The sequence below is a fragment of the Zootoca vivipara genome, chromosome 8 (genome assembly GCF_965207765.1).
Source record: "Zootoca vivipara chromosome 8, rZooViv2.hap1.1, whole genome shotgun sequence".
Classification (NCBI taxonomy): domain Eukaryota; kingdom Metazoa; phylum Chordata; class Lepidosauria; order Squamata; family Lacertidae; genus Zootoca; species Zootoca vivipara.
In genome coordinates, this window is record NC_142591.1 from 54,198,158 (window position 1) to 54,222,427 (window position 24,270).

The 24,270-nt window shown below is 39.3% G+C and overlaps 1 protein-coding gene across 1 annotated transcript; it reads left to right on the forward strand.

Moving 5' to 3' along the window:
* The first annotated feature begins 66 nt into the window (after positions 1–66).
* On the forward strand, positions 67–22,302 carry MTFR1 (mitochondrial fission regulator 1). The gene is made up of 8 exons (XM_035124970.3): positions 67–171; positions 4,121–4,264; positions 9,149–9,247; positions 16,366–16,484; positions 17,510–17,748; positions 18,803–19,055; positions 19,453–19,603; positions 20,777–22,302. Exons 2-8 carry the CDS (start codon positions 4,199–4,201, stop codon positions 20,834–20,836), a joined length of 987 nt encoding a protein of 328 aa, XP_034980861.2. The 5' UTR covers positions 67–171; positions 4,121–4,198; the 3' UTR covers positions 20,837–22,302.
* The last annotated feature ends 1,968 nt before the right edge of the window (positions 22,303–24,270 follow it).

The window sequence follows — 24,270 nt, forward strand, 5'->3', positions numbered from 1 at the left end:
CCCGCAACGGCAAACGATGATTGGCCAAGAGCTGTAGCCGGTGCTGCTGGAGGATTGGTGGTTGAAGGAGACGGGCAAGGGAGAGATGAGGAGCGTGTGTGGGAATGAACTGCCGGGACTTGGCGGCTGCTGAGGTGACCGAGAAAGGAGTATTACCGGCAGGGCGAGACGGTGAGTCTGAGCGGCGGCAGCGGCCCTCTCTATCCGTGCTGCGGTCCCAGGATCCGCGGCCCTTGGTACAGGAGGAGATTTTGAATACTTCGGAGGGGGCTAAGGGAGAAGTTGGCCGTCCGGACTTGATGCCCACATAGGCGCCTGAGGGGACCCGCCAATCTCGCCCCGGTGCGGCTGGGGGTGGGAGCGAGTGGCTTGGCGGTGGCCACTGCCCCAGAGCTCCTCGCGCCGGGTGCCGCTTAGCCCCTCAGTTCGTTGAGAGCACTGTCGCTTTCCCTCCGCTTTTCCTAAAAGCGGGCCTTGATCCGAGGCACACTCCAACCTGGGAGCATGTAGCACGGTAGCGCTAACAGTAAAAAAAAAAAAAAAGAGGGCGAGGGTGCCTCTGAGCATGTGCAGTGCCCCCCTCTTGAGTAATCGCAACCCGTCATCGCGTTGTCGAGGAATAAGGGCACACCGTGGGCAGAAAAGCCTGATTTCCAGCGTAGGCCTAAATCTGGCGGCTCCTTGGATTACAAAATAGGCACTACTTTTTTTTCTTTTTTTTTAAGGAGTCAAGTGAAAGGTCAAAATGCTCCGCTGTCTGAGTTCTCTCTTTGTCTCCCGTGTGAGGACACTGGTTAGACAGCGACTAACCTTGAGAAACTCTGTTCTCTTCTCCTGCTGCGTCCCAGTAAACAACACTGTGGGCCATCGTTGCTAGCACTTTGAAACTTGCCTGCCTGTGCCAGCTCAGTGGTGACTGCTGTAAACAAAAAGCAGAGGCGGGGAAGCAAAGCATTTTGACTTTTTTGTCAGTACTGAGATCAAGATTTGTTTTTGCCACATTTGAATAATTAAGACACACACACACACCAAAAACTTGTATCTAACCTAGCTAGACTTTGTTCATTCTGGTGCTTCTTACATTGCTGGGTATATAAAAGCAAGTTTTGCAGAGAATAACAGTGTGTAGAAAACATAGTTGCATTTAGGTGGAAGTCATTTAGAAATTGCAAGTTACTGTCTTGTAATGTTGATGTTTTGAGAGTGGCTGGGGAAACCCAGCCAGATGGGTGGGGTATAAATAATAAAATTATTATTTTTTAAATTATTATTATTAAGACAAGCATTTTTAAGATGACATAAAAATGAGGAATCTTTGTTCTTTAGGATTATGTAGTTTGTGTATTCTGTTAAAGCTCAGACAGCATTTTGGGGAAGGAGCTACCGTATAGACCAGTGCTCCTGGTGCTTTGCATGCAGAAACTGGCATCTCCAGTTAAAAGGATCAAGTAGCAGGTGATGAGAATGCCTGAGGCCCCAGAGGGCTGCTGTGAGTCAAGGGAGATAATACTGGGATAGATGGAAGTATCCTGATCTCTGATACAAAGCAGCTTCCAGTATACTGTGCTTATTGTGGCAACCAGTGTTTGTACCACAAATGAAAATTATCTGCACCTATAAATTAGGCAAATGTTTTAAAAGGAATATAAAAGCCTTGTATTTCTATTTCATTATCATAGGTATTTGTAGGACTTTAAAATATGAGCATTATTGTTTCAGACTATCTAGCTTAAAATGGGGATAGTGGCAGATGACTAGAGGCCAAGGAGGGGATTTGTTGCTCAGTGCGTAGTAGCGCACATACTATGCATGCATGAAGTCCCCTTTTTGAACTCTGGCATCTTCAGTTGAAAGGATCATGTAGTGGAAGAAAATCTGTCTAAGACTCTAGAGAGCCATTTCCAGTCAGATAGGCTCACCTGGAAGACTGTTTCATCTTTTCCGGTACAGATAGGTACAAAAAGTTAGCCATGTTAGTCTGTAGCAGCAAAAGCAGAAAATGTCATATTATGGCATAAGATTTCATGAATATAAATTCACTTGCATCTGATGAATCATGACTAGAGTCTAATCTCTGAAGGTTTGTGTCATAATACATTTGCTAGCCCTTAAATGTTAATGTGGGTCGGTGGCATGGGGGGGATAGGGGTAGGGGGATAATCACAAATAAGTGGCAGTAGAAAGCCATGCAGGTACCCATAATAATTTCAGATTGCTTTGTTGAGAAGCCAAGGGGAAGTCAAAGTTTGCGAAGAGGGCTCCTGATACTTTCCCCTTCTATGGCTTCCAGAACAGAAACATGGAATTACAGTACGTAAACATCATGTTTAGGTTTGAGAGTGGGGTGATACATTATTTCCCAAATGGGTCAGAGAATAACTTGCTGCTAGCAGATATTTGTGCTTTCTTAAGCAAGTACTGTATGCTTTTGTCTTCTGGAATGATCCATCTAAGTCTAAGAAAATGATTCCAGGTTCAAAGGGATACAAAATAAATGACAGCCCTAAACTGCATACCATGTACTGCATGTGAGAAACTGTCAACCGAACAGCTGCACCAGCAGCTCAAACATCCCATAAACGGTAAACCCCAAGGCAGAGCAACTGAGGTTGCCCGTGCCAAGTTTCCACATGAAGATATTATTACTAGGAGTGGTAAATTGTTGATTAAAACAAGCTTGTAATGAAAGCACTGGCAATGAATAAACTACAACAGTTCTTGCTAGAACTGTCCCAAGTGTCTTGTAGTCCGCTGACTTGTCATTTTTTAAAATTCCATTCAGTTTTTCCATTATGTAGCTGACTAAGAAGTTTAACAAGTTTCCAAAATGATCATAATTATGTTCACATTATCAAATTTGTCTTGTTCCTTTGAGGGACTAAACTGAGAACAGTAGGTATTTGTGGGGGTTTTTTATGATATATGCATTTGATTCAAAAATCCTGAAATACACCATTTTCAGGCCAAGGACATATTGACCCTTAGTCAAGTTGCCATGTAAATGTGGGTATGTGAGACCAAAGTGTAAATGGAGACATAGTGAGAACTGCAGCTCTCAAGGCTACTTTCTGAAAGACTTTCTCACCAACTATTTCATGCTATCTTAAATCAAGTTTTATCATTCATTATTTGTTTCTGTTATAAAAAAATTAAAAAGACAAATTTTGGGCATTTATCACAGGACTGGAAGCAGTGTAAGATTTCTAAAAATTGAAACATTGTGGGGTAAGGCTTAGATGTGCACAATATATAACCAACGTTCCTTGTGAGAGGTGTTTGAATGAAATATAAGCTTCTTAAAAACATAAGCTCTTAAGAATCTTGTCTTTTAATTGTCACTACTTTCTTGTCAGTTATGTTCCATAGATATACAGATACACACATTCAGAGTGGAACCTTGGCAGCCACATTCTGAACCATCTGAAGTTTCCAAAGGCAGCCCCACATAGAACACATTGCAGTAGTCTGGTTGGGATATGACCAAAATGTAGATGACTGTGGCAGAGTCATCCCATTCATTATAAGGGGCAGTTGGGATACAAGCCAATTCTGGTAAAACAAAAAACAAAAGCACTCCTGGTCACTGATAACTTACTGGGTTTCCCCGGCCAGTGCCAAATTCATGAGCACTCCCAAACTGCACACTTCTTCTATCAGGGAGAGTGCCAGTCCATCCAAAACCAGTTGTAAACTATCTTCTGGAACTGGGTAACTCCCCACCCACAGCATCATCTTGCTCTGATTCAGTTTTAGCTTGTTTGCCTGCATCCATTCCAGAACTGCCACCAGGTACTGGTTTAGGATTTCAACAGCCTCCTTGGGAACTGAACATGGAAAGGAAAAGTAGAGCCAATTGACATCAATATACTGATGACACTGCTGACCAAACCTGCTTGCCCGCTAGAACTTTATTTTCAATTTATGGAAATCCTACTTGACAGTTTTTTTACAGAGCCTAAAAGTGATTTACAAATTACAATCAATAAATACTGATTGCGTACTTGCAGTGAAAATTGTGGACTTAGCTTATTTGATATGTTTTCTTCTAGATCATTTCTCATAATTTGAAAAAGTTGCATACAGATACTCATTGTTTCACACTTGTGTTTTTTCTCCCTAGAGTGACTATGGAACATTTGCATTCCATCAAACTGAGGTGGTTAGCTAACAAGATTGTGGAAACCCTAAATTGTTCCAGATGATTTACTGGATTAAGCACCTACTTAGAGTGATATTTGAGCAAGCAGCATTGACTATGGAATCAGTAAGTGTTACAGTGAAGTACAGACCTGCCTAGGTGTTAGGATCAGTGTGAAATACCCTATTGACAGTTCCACACTTTTGAGGGTCATGGGGGAGTAGTGTTTGAGAGGATATTTTTGTGCCTGTGGCCCCCAGGTTATAGAACTCTCTCTCCTCCAAAGTGCATTTGACCTTTTCATCGTACACTTTTTGTCAACACATCACAGTATCCTTTTTTGCCCAGGAGTTAGAGGAATGCTACATTAGAAGGGGTAGTCAAATCTCTGTACAGTGGTACCTCTAGTTACGAACTTAATTCGTTCCAGAGGTCCGTTCTTAACCTGAAACTGTTCTTAACTAGAGGTGTGCTTTCGCTAATGGGGTCTCTTGCTGCCGCTGCGCCGCCAACAAACAATTTCCGTTCTCATCCTGGGGCAAAGTTCTCAACTCAAGGTAACTCTTCCAGGTTAGCTGAGTTTGTAACCTGAAGTGTTTGTAATTTGAGGTACCACTGTATTATAAACACTTTAATTTTTTTATTTATTCAGGCTTTTATGCCATCCTTCACCCTAAGGTTCCAAGGAGGATTACTTAAAACTGGGAGAATAGATTAAAACAATGAAAGCATCAATTTCAATATAATTTAAAAGTGGAGCTTGAAGTCACTACTGATCATCAGTAACTTCAAGCCCTGCTTAATTTGGCTTATATTTCTATTTTTACTATGGCTTGTCATGCTACAAAAGAGAAATGACTCACCTTACGTCAAGGGATTGGCAAGTGAGTGGGCTTGTTTGTCTGCATCCACTTCAAAACTGTCAAAATGGCCTGATGGTGGTGGAGGAACTCAAGGTCTGGCCCACTGGCCAGATTCATTTCCTTATCCTTGCTCTAGTTTTCTGTCCACATGAGAATTCCAGTGTAGATCACATCATTCTTGTTAAAACATACTACATGAAATCTCATGGTAGCTGTTCTGACAGCCGAACAGATTTCCTTCCCCCCTGCACATCCCCAAACCTGCCCTTTTCTCTTTTTTTTTTTTTGAATAGATATTTATTGATTTTCACAATAGAAAAGGGATTTACAAAGGTTTAGAAGGGATGGGGGATATACAAAAAAGCAAAAATACAAAAGTCAGGAAAAACAGAAAAAACCAAAAAATAAAAAAGAAAAAATAGAAAACTATATAACTTATCTTTATCACAGTGTATATTGGGACCTCCTCGGGTTCCCGTCCCTGTGTTTCTCAAACACACTTCCAATTTAGCAAATTCTACCTCTAAATATTCACTTTTAATACTAAATTCTTATTTTCTATTCTAAAATAACCTCTTTTACCTAATCCACAGATTTATTTACCGCTTAATTTCTATTCTTAAAATATTACTTTAGCATATTTTTTTAAATACAATTTAAAATCTTTCCACTCTTCTTCAATTGCTTGTTCTCCCTGGTTGCGGATTCGTCCGGTCATCTCTGCCAATTCCATAAATTCCATCATCTTCATCTGCCATTCATCAATCGTTGGTAACGTTTGCTGCTTCCAGTATTTAGCGATCAACAGTCTCGCAGCTGCAGTGGCATACATGAAAAAGGATACCTTTCTCTTGGGAATCTCCTTCCCTACAATGCCCACTAGGAATGCCTCTGGTCTCTTCACCAATGTGCCTTTTAGCACTTTCTTAAGTTCATTATAAATCTTATTCCAGAAGTCATTCACCAGTGGACATGTCCACCACATGTGGTAAAATGAACCTATTTCTTTCTTACATTTCCAACATTTATTGTCATTGTTGTGGTAAATCTTTGCTAGCTTTTCTGGTGTAAGGTACCATCTGTACATCATTTTCATTATATTCTCCTTTAATAAACTACACGCAGTAAATCTAATATTTTCCTTCCACAACTTTTCCCAATCCTCTATCATAATATTATGTCCCACATCCTTTGCCCACAAAATCATAGCATTTTTAGTTTGTTCATCTTTTGTATGCCATTCTAGCAGCAATTTATACATTCTCGAGAGTATTTTCGTCTTAGGTTCTAACAATTCTGTTTCCACCTTTGACCTCTCAATTTGAAAGCCAATTACTCTATCCATTTTAAACGCTTCATTTATCTGATGGTATTGGAGCCAATCATCCAATTTACCTTTCAACTCCTCATATGTTTTTAATTTAAATTGGTCTCCATCTTGAATCAACAAATCTCTATATTTTAACCAACCGGTCTCCATATTTAATCTTTTGCGAACCTTGGCCTCCAAAGGCGAGAGCCAATTTGGCGTTTTTCTTTCTAATAAATCTTTATATCTGGACCAAACCTTGAACAGTGAATTTCTAACAATGTGCCTTTTAAAACTTCCATGGGCCTTAACCTTATCGTACCACACATATGCATGCCAACCATGAACATTATCATAACCTTCTAAGTCCAAAATATCAGCATTTTCCAATGTAAACCACTCTTTCAACCAGCAAAAGGCAGCTGCTTCATAATAAATTTTAAAATCAGGTAGAGAGAAGCCTCCTCTTTGTTTATCATCAGTCAATATCTTATATTTGATTCTTGGCTTCTTCCCTTGCCATATAAATTTTGATAGCACCTTTTGCCATTCTTTAAAACAACTCAGCTTTTCAATTATTGGTAATGATTGAAATAAAAACAACATCTTTGGCAATACATTCATCTTAATCGTTGCTATACGGCCCAATAAAGACAATTTCAGGTTGGTCCACGTTTCTAAATCCTTCTTAACTTCATTCCATAATTTCACATAATTATCTTTAAACAAATTTAAATTTTTTGCAGTCATATACACTCCAAGGTATTTCACTTTTTTAACAAAAGATAAACCAGTTGTTTCTTGCAATTTCTCTCTCTCTTCCTTATTCAAATTTTTATCTAGTACTTTAGTTTTGGATTTATTCAATTTGAAACCTGCTACCCTTCCAAACTCTTGAATAACTTCCAGAGCCCTCTGAACACTGGACTCTGGATCTTGTAAAGTTAACACCAAATCATCCGCAAAGGCTTTAAGTTTATATTGTCTCTTCCCTACAGTTACACCTTTTATTTCATCATCTTTTCTAATCCTGTCAAGCAGGACTTCCAGGACCGATATAAAAAGCAAAGGAGAGAGAGGGCACCCTTGTCTTGTACCTTTCTCAATTCTAATCTCATCTGACACCATATTATTCACGATTATCTTAGCTTTTTGCTCTGAATAGATTGCTTTTACTCCATTCAGAAAACCATTGCCCGTTCCCATTTTTTCTAAATTTCTTTTTAGAAATAGCCAAGAAATATTGTCAAACGCCTTTTCCGCATCTATAAACATAAGAATGGCTTTTTTGTTTATCTTCTGCTCCAGCATTTCCAAAATGTCAACTATATTCCTAATATTATCTTTCAAATGCCTCCCCGGAAGGAAGCCAGCTTGATCTTGATGTATAAAGTCTTTCAAAACCTTTTTCAATCTGGAGGCTAAAATGTTAGCAAATATTTTATAATCCACATTAAGTAGGGATATTGGGCGATAATTCTTAACTTGCGTTCTATCTGTGTCCGGTTTTGGTATCAGAGTGATGTAAGCCTCTTTCCAAGATTCAGGGGCCTCTCCTCCATTCAAAATTTCATTGCATAAATCCTTCAAAGGTTGAACTAACCAATCTTTCATTGTCTTATAATATGCATCTGTCAAACCATCCGGTCCTGGGGTCTTGCCCGACTGCACTTGTTGTATAGCATATTCCACTTCTTGCGTTGATATCTGTTGAGACAGTAGGGATTTGTTCTCTTCTGGGATCTTATGCAGCCCAAATTTGTCCAAGAATTGCTCCACTTCCTCTTTATTTTGATTTTCCTGTTTATACAATTGTTTAAAATACTTCTGAAAAGCTTTTTGTATCTCTGTCGGGTGCTCCAGATGCTTTCCATCTTGCACTAAACTTACAATAGTGTTCAATTTCTGCCTCTTCTTCAATTGCCATGCCAGTAACTTTCCACATTTATTTGCTGACTCAAAGGATTTCTGTTTCATCCATTTAATTTTAGATTCAATTTCTTGATTCATCAATTTAGAAAATTGAACTTGCAATGCCTTAATTTCTTTCTGCACCTGTTGATTTTTAGGATTTTCCCTCAGTTTCTTTTCTTTTTCTTTCATTTGATTTAGAATCTTTTCTTTATTTGCATTGGCTTCTTTTTTCTTTATAGCATTTTGTTGAATTAGAAATCCTCTCATCACAGCTTTGCTGGCATCCCATACAATTTTTTTCTCCGTTGTAGTCCTTAAATTTATCTCAAAATAATCTTTCAATACTTTTTGGGCTTTCTCCACTACTTTCTCATTTCTTGTTAACGCATCATTCATTCTCCATCTGAAAGTTCCCTGGAGAGATACCCTTAGATCTAATAGTACAGCATTATGGTCGGAGCAAGTTCTTGGGCAGATCTCAACATTGTTTATTTTTGGTCCTAACTCTCTTGTAATCCATATGTAATCGAGACGACTCCACGATTGTTGAGAATTTGAGAAAAAAGTCTGGTCTTTTTCCAATGGATTTTTCAATCTCCAAGTATCAATCAGATCAAAATTTTCAATCAAATCAAAGAATCAAAGAATCAAATCTTTTTTGGTGGGGTGGGGGTGGGGAGAGAGAGAGAATGAAAAAGTTCCATTGCACAAGCATTTGTGTGATGATGGATGATGTTGCACAATGTACTTCTCTTCATACAGAGGCATTGCAGTGCACATCTGCATATTTATTCAAAGGTGTGTTAACTGGGGCTTACTCCCAGGTGATTTGGATTCACAGTGAAACTTAAAGAAACAAATTATTTCCATGATAGGCAGATCATGTTAGGCAGTAATAAAATTGTTTTTCTTTCATCCTTCCAGTTGCTTTGGTCTAGTAAGCCTTATGGTCGCGATAGAAGTATCGTAAGGAAAATTGGCACCAACCTCTCACTGATACAATGTCCAAGAGTTCAGTTTCAGGTAAGATTTTAAATATTTGTTTCAGTTTCCAGAGGGAAATTAAATTAATCTTAGTGGTCAGAGCAAACTAATGGGATCTTGGTCTAGGCCAGGGGTCAGAAAACTTTTTCAGCCATGGGCTGGTCCACCGTGCCTCAGACCATGTGGTGGGCCGGGCTATATTTTGGGGGGGGAATATTAATGAATTCCTATGCTCCACAAATAACCCAGAGATGCATTTTAAATAAAAGGACACATTCTACTCATGTAAAAACATGCTGATTCCTGGACTGTCCACGGGCCGGATAGAGAAGGCGATTGGGCCGCATTCGGCCCCTGGGCCTTAGGTTGCCTACCCGTGGTCTAGGCTGTTGGTACATTTTTGCATCTGTGAATTTGAAAGCTGTGTCAAATATCTCATAACCAGCATACTTTTCTCTAATAGGAAACTACTACAACTGTCTCACAGTTTTAAACAAAACAGTAACCATCAAAAATTAAGGAATGATCATTCATTCATTCATTCATTCATTCATTCATTGCATTCATATATACAGTGGTACCTCGACTTACGAAGACGGTCCGTTCCGCAGCCGTCTTCGTAAGTCGAGGTTTTCAGATGTCGAAGCGCGCGGCAAAAAGACTTCCGGGGTTGTCGACTTCGGAAGTCAAAACCTTCGGAAGTTGAAGCGTTCAGATGTTGAGGTATGACTGTACTGCCTTTCTGCCAAGGCAGTTTACAATTTGTAAGTATAAAAAGAAACAATATAACATGGCGAGTAGAGCAGGCCATGTAGTTTGTCTATGCATGCCTCCCTTGATCTCTTCTTCCTCCTCACATGACAGATGGTGGGCAGGGAGAAGGGACAGTGTATCTGAAGCAGACTTTGATGTTTTACCGGGGGGGGGGAGGCTTCTCCAGGTAAGGAGACAATTGCAAATAAAGAGAAAAAATATTATTTTAAAAAGCTTGAAAGGACCAGCCTTCAAGATGTACTAATGCAGTGTTTCTCAACCAGTGTGCCTCCAGATGTTTTGGGACTACAACTCCCATCATCCCTAGCTAGCAAGACCAGTGGTCAGGAATGATGGGAGTTGTAGTCCCAAAACATCTGGAGGCACACTGGTTGAGAAACACTGTACTAATGTGTCGGGTGAGGTGTTGGGAGTTGGAGAGAGAGAATGGATCTGTTGAAGCACCTAAAACAGGCATCCCCAAACTCGGCCCTCCAGCTGTTTTGGGACTACAACTCCCATCATCCCTAGCTAACAGGACCAGTGGACAGGGATGATGGGAATTGTAGTCCCATAACATCTGGGGGGCCGAGTTTGGGGATGCCTGACCTAAAACTTATAGCAAATGTGTTTGTGAGCTTACAATACTCACCTCTTTGTGCTATACACAAAGATACCTTCAAGGATCCTCCTTTTAGGACCTGGAGATACACTACAGCATCTTGTTGAAGGTTCTGTATAATTATTAAAATTTACCTTTGTCATTATGTTTTAATAGTTTACATTCTCTATCTTCTGAGCAGCCTGCTAACCCAAGAGACAAGTTTTGCACCTTGTATAACTTCCTTTAAAACTGTACCTCTGTTAGTTGTTTTTAAATTTGTTGAATGTCACAGGGAAACGTCTTAAAATACATCTTATGGAAACATTTATTCAGCAAGATATTGTGATTTGGAAGCTTAATAGTATTGACTCTGGGGAGTAGTAGAGATAGGTGTCATTAAACATTTGCCTACAAGTCCAGGGAACTCTTCCAATGACTATTCTGGTGCACTTCCTAGTGTAGATCTATTCTTTGAAAAGTTTGCTTTCATGAAAATAAAGTAAGCAGTTTTAAAACTTTGCTGTGTGTCGCTGTGTGTCTGTCATCTTAGAAGATGGATTTGTCCCAGTCTTCTTCCTATTGTAGAGTGATTATGCATGTTGTATTAACTTGCTGTAGAGTAACTTTGTGGAGCAGCAGAGCCTATTACTGCAAATGTTGAGTGAGTGATTGTCTCTAATGCAGCTAGAAATTGGCTCTGAACTTGGGAATTTTTAAAATTGAAACAGAGCTCCTTTTGTCTACAGCCCCAGGAGTCACATCTATGACTCTTTTTAAATCTAGGCATGTTGACAGAGTAAATGGTAATTATCATCTTGGATGTTTCCTTCACTGCATACCCGTATTCCCATTCTATGTTATTGTTATGAAACTTTGGAAATGGGGTTCAGCAGTGGCTTGTTAAGGTGTCACTGTGAGTTGAAAAAAAATCTGTATATGGCCAGCTCTTGCACAAAGACTTTCTATGTGCTTAGAAGGGAGGGCTCTAATTGCATTTACTCAACCCACACTTTGCCATGTAAAAGCTGCTTGTGATTCAGCTGTGTTAAGAAAGGTCAGGCAAAGGATAAAAAGTATCAAGAAGCTTTTAACATGTTGTGTTCTGTTGTGTTTTCATATATTCTGTTAGAAGCCACTCAGAGTGGCTGGGGCAACCCACCCAGATGGGTAGGGTACAAAATCATTATATTATTATAACTAGAGGGTTAATAGGGACACAACTCCCTTGTTACAAGAGCTTCACTGGCTACCAGTCTGTTTTCAGGCACAGTTCAAAGTGATAGTTATGATATCTAAAGTCCTGTACAGCTTTGGTCCAGGCTATCTGAAGGACCATATTCTGCTATATGAACGTGTCCAAGCTCAGGTCTTTGAGGGAGGTTTTACTTTTACTCTTGCCACCTTCACAGGCATGCCTCATGGGGATGCAGGAAAGGGCCTTCTTGGTGGCTGCTCTGAGACTTCGGAACTCCCTAAAGAAGCTGGACTAGCTTCCTCCTTGTCCTTTTGCCAGCAATTGAAGTCTTTTCCCCCCAGGCTTCTGGGAACTGGCTGTTCTTAAGGAAAGGCCTCTTAATAGTGTGCTGTACGGTTTTTTACTATCTGCATTTTAGTAGTTTTTTACATTGTTTTAATTCAAAATACAATTTAATTACTTTTTAACAATAACCATTTATATGTTTTTAGCTATTTGTGTTTTATTGATATTTGTTTTAATTTTTGTGAGCAACTGTGAGTCCTAGTTCTGGGGAAAAGGCACAGCATAATTACAATTAAATAGAATAAATAAATAAATAACAGCTTTGTGGCACCTAAAAGACTAACAAATTTCTTGTGGCATAAGCTTTCATGGACTACAGTCCACTAAATCAGATGAGCTTACAAAAGTATATATTATAATGTGTTTGTTTTTAGGGTGCCACAAAATTCTTCATTTTTGCTGAAAGATACAGTACTAACGTTGCTTCCCAGCTGGAGGATTAATATACTGTATTCACTTTCATAGTTATTTCTTCTCAATGTTAGCCTGGAGTTGTATAAGTGCATTTTTGAGTTGTGGAAACACAGTTACATGGGATGGAGTTGGATGAAGAGTCCTAATGAAACATAGAATAGTAGACATTTATAATTAAGTGAAAATCAGATGGAACAAAATGGTGAAACAGGGCTGGGGATGAAGTGTTGACACTTCATGTAAAGGTGGAGAGAAATCGATACATAGAATCTTTGAAGGGCAAACAAATGTAATAGAAATACATGTTTCAAATATAAAGAGCATTATTTTGACTTTTAGAATAATATGTGTTCCTTCAATATAAACAAGTGTAACCTTTTTGGAATCTTAGTTCTGTAATAATACAAATCATACTGTGATTATATGCCAAATACCAGATCAGTGTAGGCTGAGGGTGCCACTGCCACCCAGGATTCTGGCTTTGCATATGCTTGTTCTTTTGCGACGTTTCTGACAATAGTGTCACAGATTTTAAATAAAACTGTGTCCTTGTGATGCATGCAGTTCTGAAGTTACTGTTTTAATTAAACGTGATTTACAATAGCATTCATTCTTCAAATTTGAAAGTGGGAGGAAAGAAATCTTTCAGAGAATTTTACGGTACATTAGTTGTGAATTCTGTGTTTTTATTGTAGTCGTATGACAGTAGCATTTAATTTTACTGAAATCTTGTGGGTTCTAAATTGTTCTTGAAGAGAAAATATATTCAAGTATAGTAATGACTTTAAATTTATGACTACATTGAAGTTAGCTGTTTCAAAATACGCTTGTATGATACATTAAAATGAGCATAGTTTCTAGCCTTTTATAAAAGGTAAAAAGAACAGATGTTTCCTTCCTTTGTTGGTCCACCTGCATTCACACTTCTTTGTTACATACTCACCTGTTTACAGTTAAAATGGGTTTTGAGGTTTAGATGTTACCTCTTTACATGAAAATGGACTGCATCAACAAGGTTTATTTGGGAAAGAAAGGAATAGGAAGCAAGGAATAATATTTCATCTCTCTATCTGCAAAATTTTCTCACTGACCTGCATCCAGAAAATTATTCACCAGGAATAAGAGCTTTGGCCCTCTGGTAAGCCAGGATTCCTGATAATGTAGAGTATCCTCACTCACTGAAGTCTGTTATTTGACACTGAGCTTTTGAGCCTGCTTCTATTGCTTGAAAGCTCGGTAGGACATGAGACCTCCCCTCTCACTTGCAGAAGTGGGGAGAGGATGGCGGTTTCTGTGCTGCTGACCATGCAAAAGCAGCACAAGGGATTGGCTCCAGCCTGCTCCAGAAGCCCAGCACCACAGAGACAAACACCCCTCAGTAAATCCTTTGGCATCTGTGCCAGGGAGGATCAATGGTGGGCACAAATGATGGCTTTCTCTGGAACTGAGCCAGGAATGTGTGAACCCTACAGATATTTCCAACAAAAGTGGGCAGCGGCTAGAGGAGAGAGTATGCAAACATATTCTTCGGGTACGGTTAATGTGGTTTCCAAGCTGAAAAAGATACTTTATCCATTCTCTAAATTGAACAGCCTTATATTATTCAGTTGTGAGGATTTGATATGTGTCACAGCAGCAGAATCAGCTTGCATGCCAAGGTTGAATTCGTGCTTTTTTCTAGATTGTTGCTACACTGAAACTTTTCTATAGCGTTCTCTCTTTCCCTCTTTTTTCTTTCTTTCTTGCTTTAGCTATTATATCACAGGATCGTGTACTGAACCTGCAGTAAGTCAGTTTTGTCCTTTCTCATTAAACTTGATTAAGCTATTAGTGCATGCTTGTAATCATAATGAACTGCTATTAAGAACCATAAATCAAATTAACTTTTAGAGCCTTAATTTTCTGCTTGAGCTTACGTAGGGGGCTTTAACTGCTGCAACTTTTGTTCTGCAACTGTGGGAGAGAAACTATTGAGGCAGTCCTGTGCACACTCGGAAGCAAGAATCACTATATTCAATAGGACTTATTCTGCTCAAGTGGGCATACGATTGCGGCTTTAATAAGACATTGTGACTTTAAAGTTGTAGTATAGTTGGACAAAGAAATGTGTGGTGGGTGATTTGGATGCTTGCCACAGACAGGGATATGGGACTCTTGAACTCCCATCAGCCCTAGCCAACATGGCCAGTGGAAAGAGATAATTGGAGTTGTAATCTAACATCTGGAGGTTTCCTTGTTGGCTACCCGTAACCTAGAGACTGAAGCAGTAAGAAGATGAAAAGCTCTAAACCAGCACTTCTCAAGTTATTTGATGTGATGGATCAGCTACTCCCTCCCCCAATGTGCTAAGAACTAGAAACATATTTGGTCCCTGAAATGCCCCACCCAACCTGGGCTGTGTGGAGTTGCCAGGGGCCAGCAGCTGATGACTCACAGAATAGCACTGGTCCATGGACAACCACTTTACAATAATAATAATAAATTTATTATTTATACCCCACCGATCTGGCTGGGTTGCTTCAGCCACTTTGAGTAGCATTGCTCTAAACCAGGCATCCCCAAACTTTGGCCCTCCAGATGTTTTGGACTACAATTCCCATCATCCCTGACCGCTGGTCCTCTTAGCTAGGGATCATGGGAATTGTAGGCCAAAACATCTGGAGGGCCGCAGTTTGGGGATGCCTGCTCTAAACCAATATGAGCCTGTACATCTGGGAGCTCAAACATGGTTTGCATTAAACTACTGTTAGTGTGAGTCGCAGTTGAGTGTCATGTCTTAATTGAGCTTCAAATGTAGAGTTCAAAACTATACTGCAACTTGCTATTTTACTCACCTTGGAAGTCATGTCAGAGTAACCCAGCGATAGCCAAGGTATAGGTGCACTTGACAATCTCTCTGTCTCTCTCTGTCTGTCTGTCTATCAGTCTGTCTGTCTGTCTGTCTGTCTCAAAAACTAGATCCAAACAGAATATGTAATAGCAAGCCTCTGCTTAGGCCTGTAAAAATTTGGCTCCAAGACTTTAAGGCTAGAAAAATATTTCATATATTTGGAGTTGGCCTAGGGGAAAAAAATCCAAAGTTGCTAGACAGCAGTATCAACCCTTTATGTATTGATCCTGCTGCTTTTTTAGCTTTGTTGGCAGATCTGGAAGCAGATACTATTTGATATTAGAACTGCACCCACATCATTTGGCCACATAGTGCATATTCCCAGTGTATATTTTGCAGTTTCTATCTTTACTCCTATTTCTCACCAAAGTATTACTAACTGGAAGAACACATTGAATGCAGGCCAGGTTTCTTACTAGCTCTGCCATGTAAAAGATTATTCCCCTGTTTACATTAAACTTTAATCTGAACCTTCTTTTGCATGAAAACATTCCTTTTTGGCACTTTTGAAAGAATGGCATTGCTAAATGCTTGGTGAGATTACTGAATTGTCCATGGACTGTAGCCAGTAACTATTAGCTTAGATAACTTTCCAAATTGCAACTACTGTAGTGACATGGTGCAGGTTGAAGAGAAACTTGTATGGCATTGTACACATCGGAAAACAGGTTTATTTGCAATTTGTTGTGCTGTATTAGTTCATGTTTTGTATTTCATAGATTAATTGTGCTAATACTAAAATTTCTGTGTTTAGTTCACAAGCAATATTCTTCAAGGCATTGTGGGATTTAACCCTGGTGTGAAATATTTCTCCCCTTTTCAATCTATTCTCTCCAACATAATAGGAGGATGTTTCATCCTCCCACTACCCTCAAGGAAGCAAAACTATGTTTGAAATCATTGTCAACTTAATGCTATTTGAATTCTAATATGTAATCTTGTCCACTCAAATCTAGCTTCCATCTCAGTCTGCAGAAGGCAGTAATTCTAACCCACTGAGAGATGATGGAGTGGCCTCCCTTGCAGATGTGGGGTGGGTTGCTGAAGAAGAAAGTGAAGTCTTTACACGGCTCAGGTATGTTTTTTGAAGCTGCCCCTCTGTGGTTGATTCTTTAAGTCAACCTGTGTTAAGGGAAGAAACAGTGTGTTGAACTGAACTAGATATCCTGTTCATTTGAATGCTGTCAAGTGTTGTTTCCATGGGTAGAGAAACAGCAGAGTCACCTAGACAGTCACAAGTTTCAGCACCCATGACACTTGGAAGATAGGGAATGAACAATGCAAAGGCAGGTGCTTCCAATGTTTAGATTACTGGGTGTAAGCTAGGACTCTGTAATTTGACATAAACCCAAAGAACTGCCTCTGGGATACACCAGTTTCACTTTGACAATATTAGAAGCAGAGAGTTGCCATATTGGTAAAGTGGGGTTGGGAGGACATTGGTTCCATTTTGCATTACTGAATGATGATCCTACAGTCCATAAAGCAAGAGATGACTGCAGAGAAAGCCACAGTATTGCCAGTGCTCTCTTCCATTCCTGCAGAAATTTATATGCTGTTATGTAGTGTTTCACCTTAAGTGTGACTATAGGTTGATGTGTATTCCTGTGTTGATAGTGACACATGAAAATCTTTTGGCTGCCATTATACATTAAATTTACAGAAAGATGAGAAAGGGGTGGCTGTGTCTTAATGAAAAAAAATAACATTTCCATAGCTGCCAAGTTTTCCCTTTTCTCATGAGGAAGCCTATTCAGCATAAGGGAAAATCCCTTAAAATAAGGGATAACTTGGCAGCTATGCATTTGGGGGATTCAATTTGAAGTGAGAACTAGCTAGGTATGGCAGTCTTAATAGCCTATGCAGCCATTCCCTGTACAAAGAAGTAGTTAAAAAAAAAACCCCTCATGCCTACAGAAGGTTTAGGCTGTGTAAGATGCTGTGCACATGGAGCTCCAATCACACAGCAGAACTTCCCCTTCCTCTTCTCTCCCCTTCTCCTCTCCCCACCCCCTCACCATTGCTGCCTTTAAGCTTGTTTGATAATGGGGTGGTTTTTTTTAAAGTAAGTACTACTCTATATTGTTTTGTTGATTACAGGTCAGACGTTTGGTCAAAATCCCAAACATATCCTAGAGGTGAAGGCTGCTCAGGAAGAGATCCAAGTGTTCAAGTACCTTTGCCAAAGCCGTTGCAAGAAAAAGAAGACTCCAAGATTGCTGTGGCCACAAATGATGAAGCTCTGCAGAAAATCAGTGTGCTAGAAAATGAACTTGCCAGTTTAAGAGCGCAAATAGCCAAAATCGTAAGCGTACAAGAACAGCAGAATATGACAGCAGGTATTTTAAAAAAAATTATAACAAAGCTACTTTTATAACTTTTCTCTCAAATTTGCTTTCATTCCAATGGGTCTGATTATTCTTTGCATTAGAAGTGGTGACTTCCATAGAACGAGTTGTGGTATCTCACTTCTTAACTCACCTTGACAGGAGAGAACTAGAAGTGGGTCACACTTTGCTGTTCCATCCACTGGACTATTCATACCTTCGTAAACAATTGCAGAAACATAGGCTCAATGTGATATTGAGTCATTGCTGTGTTATCTGACATTGTTGACTTTAAAGGTGCTGAATGGCAGTAGTTGAAAAAGCTTGTCTGATTACTATTCTGATGTCTAAAAAGAACTTTATGAAAGCTTCAGTTAACATATTTTGGGAGTTGAATTATTCTTTAAGCCATATTTCCAACTTATTCATCTCTGATTAGTGACTGCTAAACATGAATTGGAAGACTGCCAGTACTTCTTGGAAGAAGTATAAAGACATTAACTACTTGATTGGCTTGCATTCCCTTTCCTTTGTCTCATTTATCCCCTTTTAATAATCTACTTTTTCATAGCAATCTGAACATGACAGTGGAGGGTATTGGAAGGACGAGAAGAACAACCTTGTTTTCTAGCTGGCAAGGTCTTTAGTGTTACACGTTAAATTTTCTGAGACTGCTGCCAAAATCAACCCAGTATCTGCAATTGTAAGCTCTAAAGCACTGCTGCACTGTTCAAATATGTCTGGTTTGGTCATCATTTTATAAGATGGCTGGTGATGGCATTTCATTTATACATTTGTCATACTTAAGACTTCTAGCATTCTCTAGTGGCTTAAACAGAATCCACACCCATGGGGTAGAAATTTTAAAACTTGTTCAACGCTAGTAAGCCTAACCAGAGAATGGGGTTCCAAGCCCTTTTGGCACCTTCTACTCTTCTTGAGTTTCCTCAGTTGTCTGTCCCCAATTGAAAAATACTACATTGTTTAATGGGCTTTGTTTTTGAAATGATAATCATTATTTACTGAATAATATTGTTGCATAATTAAATGGACTATTTTGTTACAGCTGGAATAAGTTCTGCAGCATCTGTTCCTGCCCTAGCAGGAGTGCCAGCACCGCCCCCACCGCCACCGCCCCTTCCACCTCCACCACCGCTCCAGCAAAACACTTCTGCCATTGATCTTATTAAGGAGCGCAAAGGGAAAAGAGTAAACTCCGGACGGACTTTTATAGATGATGATTCAAAGAAGCCTGAAATACCAAACATGCTAGATATTCTCAAAGATATGAACAATGTAAAGCTGCGATCTGTGAAAAGGTGAATCTACTACAGCTCTCTGTTCAGGAAGGTGGGGAGGGGGGCTTTCAGTGAGGAAACTTAACAATGGATGGTTGCTTAGGTTACATACAGTAGTAAGTAGCCATTCCTTTGCTTAATCAAGGTAACACATACCCCACTGCAGCCCCCTCTTGCACCATCATGCACTTTCAGATTAGGAGGAATATCACATCCCTCTTTAGGTAAAGTTAGCAGCTCAGGGACATGAGATGTGCTGTATCAAATAAGAGGCTGGAAGATGTGTTGTACCATTTGTAGCTGGTAGTACTAGCCCTTCCGGGTTGGGGGGCTGTAGAGAGAGAGAGAGAGGAAGCCAGTCTCTTTGCAGCCATTTGAAGTGTATACAACTCAACAGTTTTGCTCTATTCTTTTGAAGAACAAATGAGAGCACCAAACGAAAAGCAGCCGACCCAACAGATCCTGCCGCACTAATAGCTGAAGCTCTTAAAAAGAAATTTGCTTATCGATACCGAAGTGACAGCCCAAGTGAAACTGAGAAACAGGCTCCTGAATCTGACACCAGGCTGGTAAGCACTGCATCCAAATTATGATTCACTGGACTCTAGTGACTAGGATTTTAATCCTCCCTCCCAGTTCTTCCTTGACCTTTAAAACTGTAGTTGTAGCCAACTGCATATATCTTAAGGATCATGGACTGGAAATTGACCTGGCTTGCCACTGGAATGTGTATAAGTCTCTTTGCCCCCTATGCACACAATTTCTGAGAACTTTTCTGACTTGGACTCTTTCTGACATGCTCCAGCCAGCTAGGGTTGCCAGACTCAATAGAGGACAGGACTTCTGCGCTTTTAATTGCCCTGCTCTCTTTTGAGTCTGGAAACCTTAAAGAGAAACCAGCAGACCCTTTGCTTGGAAATTAAACAAAAAAGTTTCTAAAAGTTAGTCAGAGGGTATGCTGCAACTATTGCTCATTATTTCAGTTAGTGGTCAATAATAAGTATGTAATGAAATAACTTACTAGAGGTACTGGTACACAGAATTTAAGGGGGTTTGGAAAGCAAGACGGACATGATGGTGAAGCCTAATTCTAACTAGAGAGCTTCTTGCCAAACAAAGGTTTACTTGTACTTCAAGAATGCTGATACAGGGTTGACTCCATTTGGTGCCCTGGTCCTAACAGAAGTGCTTTTGATCCTGCAGGTGCCTCTGCTAACAGAAAATGAGGCCGTTTTTGCCAAATCACTCTTCCCCTAGCACCTGCAGGAGATTGGCCCCAGAGAGTTGAGGGGCCTTGTGGAGCAGCAGGGAAGGTATAGGAAGAAAGAGGATTTGTCAAAAATTTACCCACATCATGCTCTTCGGTCAGCAAATGCATCTGCTGGATCAAATGCCCTTATACAAGTGCAAGACCAGTAACTGAATTCCACTCTTTTATTTTTTTGATATTTATGTACCACTGAAGCAACAAAAACCTCTATGCAGTTTATGTAAAGCAAAAACTAAAAATCAAATGTTAAACATTCATATAAATAAAATCAGCAGTTTAAAAACAAATGTAAATATTTATAAACCCTATTTGGTTTTTAAGCTCCATTATTTCGCTTCTGGGTTTGAAAGACCACAAGTAGAAGAAATGTGTAAGAAAAACTTCTGAGTACATGCTAGCTGTAGCCTTGGGTGTATGAACTTACTTCCAATATGTGCAAATCCTTATGCTTACTCTCATTCTCTTTTTATAGTTTGGGCCACACATGCTGAAGCCTACAGGAAAAATGAAGAATCTAATTGAAAACTCTTAAGCGGGGGGGGGGGGATTACCTCACTACAAAAGGACTTTCTACAACTATTTCTGCTTTGTTGAGAAATGAGGTGTCTTGTTTTTTTAAAAAAATCCAGGGGCCTGAGTAATAGGTTTAAGAATATAAATATTGTATTGTGGTAACACAGCTTTTTAGTACAGAAATGTCAATCTGGTATTAGAGTATTAATATACAATACTGTGTAAGAATGACTGACACTCTTAAACACAACATGTGTACAATAATTAAGTTTAAGTTATTATAGTTCCAGTGCAATAACTGGTATAATGTAAGGGGAATTTTTAATGACTTATTTTTAGTTTGTTACACATTAATTTTGAACTACGTTTTGCATTTAGAAATCTCATGCTGTGTTTTCAGCTTCTTTAAATGAAGCACTCAGACTTTACTAAAGCTACTCTACCTCTCAAACAATAACCTTGAAGGAGGCATGGCTTTAAAAACCTTATTTATTCTCCAGCAATACAAACTTCAAAATTTAGTAATTATCTTTCAATAAAGCACCTCATTTTTGCTTCAAAACACATGTTGCATTGCGGCATATTTATAGGCAATAAATTAACCAAAGTTTGGACTTTATTTTTGTACAGGACTAAACATTATAACTGCAATAGAAGTAATGCTGCATATTCTGTGTTAGGAAACTAGGGCAGAATATATAATTTACCAATGGAATGATAAGCAGGGCTTCTTCACCTCAGACCTTAAACTGTAAGGTTACAGAGCCTGGGTTGTATTTTTCTTCTTATTAGTTGTTCTCTTATGATCATTCTTGTCAACATCTGCAGTATTTGTCCCAGCAACTTGACAGGTACCAAGTCCAGTCAGTTCAGTAGGAGTTTGCACTTTTACAGGGAACAAGCAACTGAAGATGTAGAGCAAGACCCATCCTGGCTAGGTTTTTTGGGTGGGGAAACTGAAAAGTTGTATTTGGAAAAGGGTACGGTGTAGTTCTTTTTTTGCACTGCATAAATTTTCATTTCTAGAATTAAAAGGCAATTATTTTGTGAATGCTTGTTACTTAGATTACAATAGCAATACGCAACATTGCAACAGCAGATACGGTGAGACTTCACCTCCTCCCCCTACAGCCCGTCAATGTGCTCCAACCCTCAGCAGCATGTTTGAGGGGAGTGAAGTGGAAGAGGGGAGGTGAAGAACTGTTTTCATGTGCAAGTCCACTGACACCCCATGTGGTCAAACAATTATCACTGTTCTTCATAGAAATTAACTAATCATAGAAGATTAACTAATTTTATCTAGGTGGTATAGTGTCCCTGAAATGTTTGAAAACTTTCAAGTTTTTAAATTTAGAACTTTGTTTTATGGATTATTTTTTATCTGATCTGTAGAATGCTGCAAGATGCCTTAACGCCAAATGTTGTTTCTCTACGCTCATGTGCATTTAGCTCTGTACCACCAATGTAAAAAGTTAAAATCCGAAAGATGGCTCTTGATTTCATTTTTCGTTCATCACATAGCTCAGTCGGTAAAGCATGAGACTCTTACTCTCAAGGTTTTGGGTTCAGGTTCCACGTTAGGCAAAAGACTCCTCCATTGCAGGGGGTTGAGTTACATGACCATTGTGGTCCCTTCCAACTAAAATTCTATGATCAATGTATGCAGGCATTAGTTCAGTGTTGAGACAGCTGCTACAAGTACACAGGGAATAGCATCTGGAAAGATCTGGTCCACTAAGGGCATACATAGCAGAGAAAGTCCCACTGGACTGGACTGGAATGTCAGAGTAATTAACCCTAAAAGGTACCCCTGACAGTTAGGTCCAGTCGTGGACTCTGGGGTTGCGGCGCTCATCTCGCTTTATTGGCCGAGGAAGCCGGCGTACAGCTTCCAAGTCATGTGGCCAACATGACTATGCTGCTTCTGGCGAACCAGAGCAGCACATGGAAACGCCGTTCACCTTCCCACTGGAGCAGTACCTATTTATCTACTTGCACTTTGATGTGCTTTTGAACTGCTATTGAGGCACAAATTCATAATAGAATTAGATAACAAGTACTATAAAGCTGTTTTCAGGTAGTGCTGGGAAAATCCCTAGACCTCAATTGCCCAGCAAGTACTAATACATTTAGATAGTGCTGCTATTGAGTTTTCAAAGAAATTCACGTGTTTTATCGAATTATTATCCTTACAACAAACCTGTAAGGCAAGTATTATTCCCCATATGGGAGTGTTGAGACAGAAGGACTTGCCTAGGCCCAGGAAGTGAGATTCAAATCAGGAATGTTGCTAGGAGACAAGTCCCATCATCCCTTGTGGCACAGACTGGTGGGAGGTCACAGGTTTCACATCGTGTTTGTAGAGGTAACAAGAGTGCATGTAACACTGACACTTGGTGATAGGTGGATGTTCAGTAAGTTTGACACATTTTTACCTATGTATTTAGGAATAAAATCAGATATAGGCTGCAATCCTGTATATAAGAAAATGTATCCTAAAAATATTTGAATGCCTAAAAAAATGGAAAATAAAAAAATTCCTTCCAGTAGCACCTTAGAGACCAGCTAAGTTTGTCATACGGTAGGTATGAGCTTTCGTGTGCATGCACACGAAAGCTCATACCTATGACAAACTTAGTTGGTCTCTAAGGTGCTACTGGAAGGATTTTTAAAATTTTTTGTTCCGACTACGTCAGACCAACCTGGCTACCTACCTGTAAAAAAAATAGGTGCAGAACGAGAATATACAGCTTTGAATTCCTCAAAATAGCATACATTGTGCTAGTTGGTTATAGAAGTTTGAAGTCACACTGCCATGTTTCTCAGTGGTGCTTGGACCAAACCTAGTCCCTGATAATCTGTTTCTATAAGTGACTTCATGTTGACAAATGCTTAAAACAATGAAGCATAGCTTACAAATTGGTTGAACATTTTCAGTTGCTATATTTTAGTTATAAGCTATTGACTTATTTGTATTCTAAAAGTTTATCAGTAAATACATAAAATATACACACCTATATCAAAGACTGCCAAGTAGCAGTAATTTTTGTTCATGTTGGGTACTCTTTCATATATATGACAACTTGAAAGATTCCTTCTAGTGGTGCCTACAGACTGCATATAAATTTATTTTTAAAAATCCATACTGGACTTTATTCTCTTTGTTTCAGTTCTTATTTCTCCCTCACTTTATTTTCATATAAACAATATATTCCAGTATTTTTTCAAAGTAGATAGTACAACCCGGTTAAATGCTCTCCAAAATTTAGCACACCAGCTAAGAAAACAAAGCGTAGATATAACTGTTTTATAAGCATTGATGAGTCCTCTAAGGTGTGCTCAATTGGTTCTTCAAATTACTCAAATGTATCATACAGGGCTAGTCTTTCATTAATGCAGTTACCTTAGCAATTGTTTTTATCAAAACAGATACAACAGAATGGCAACACTAGG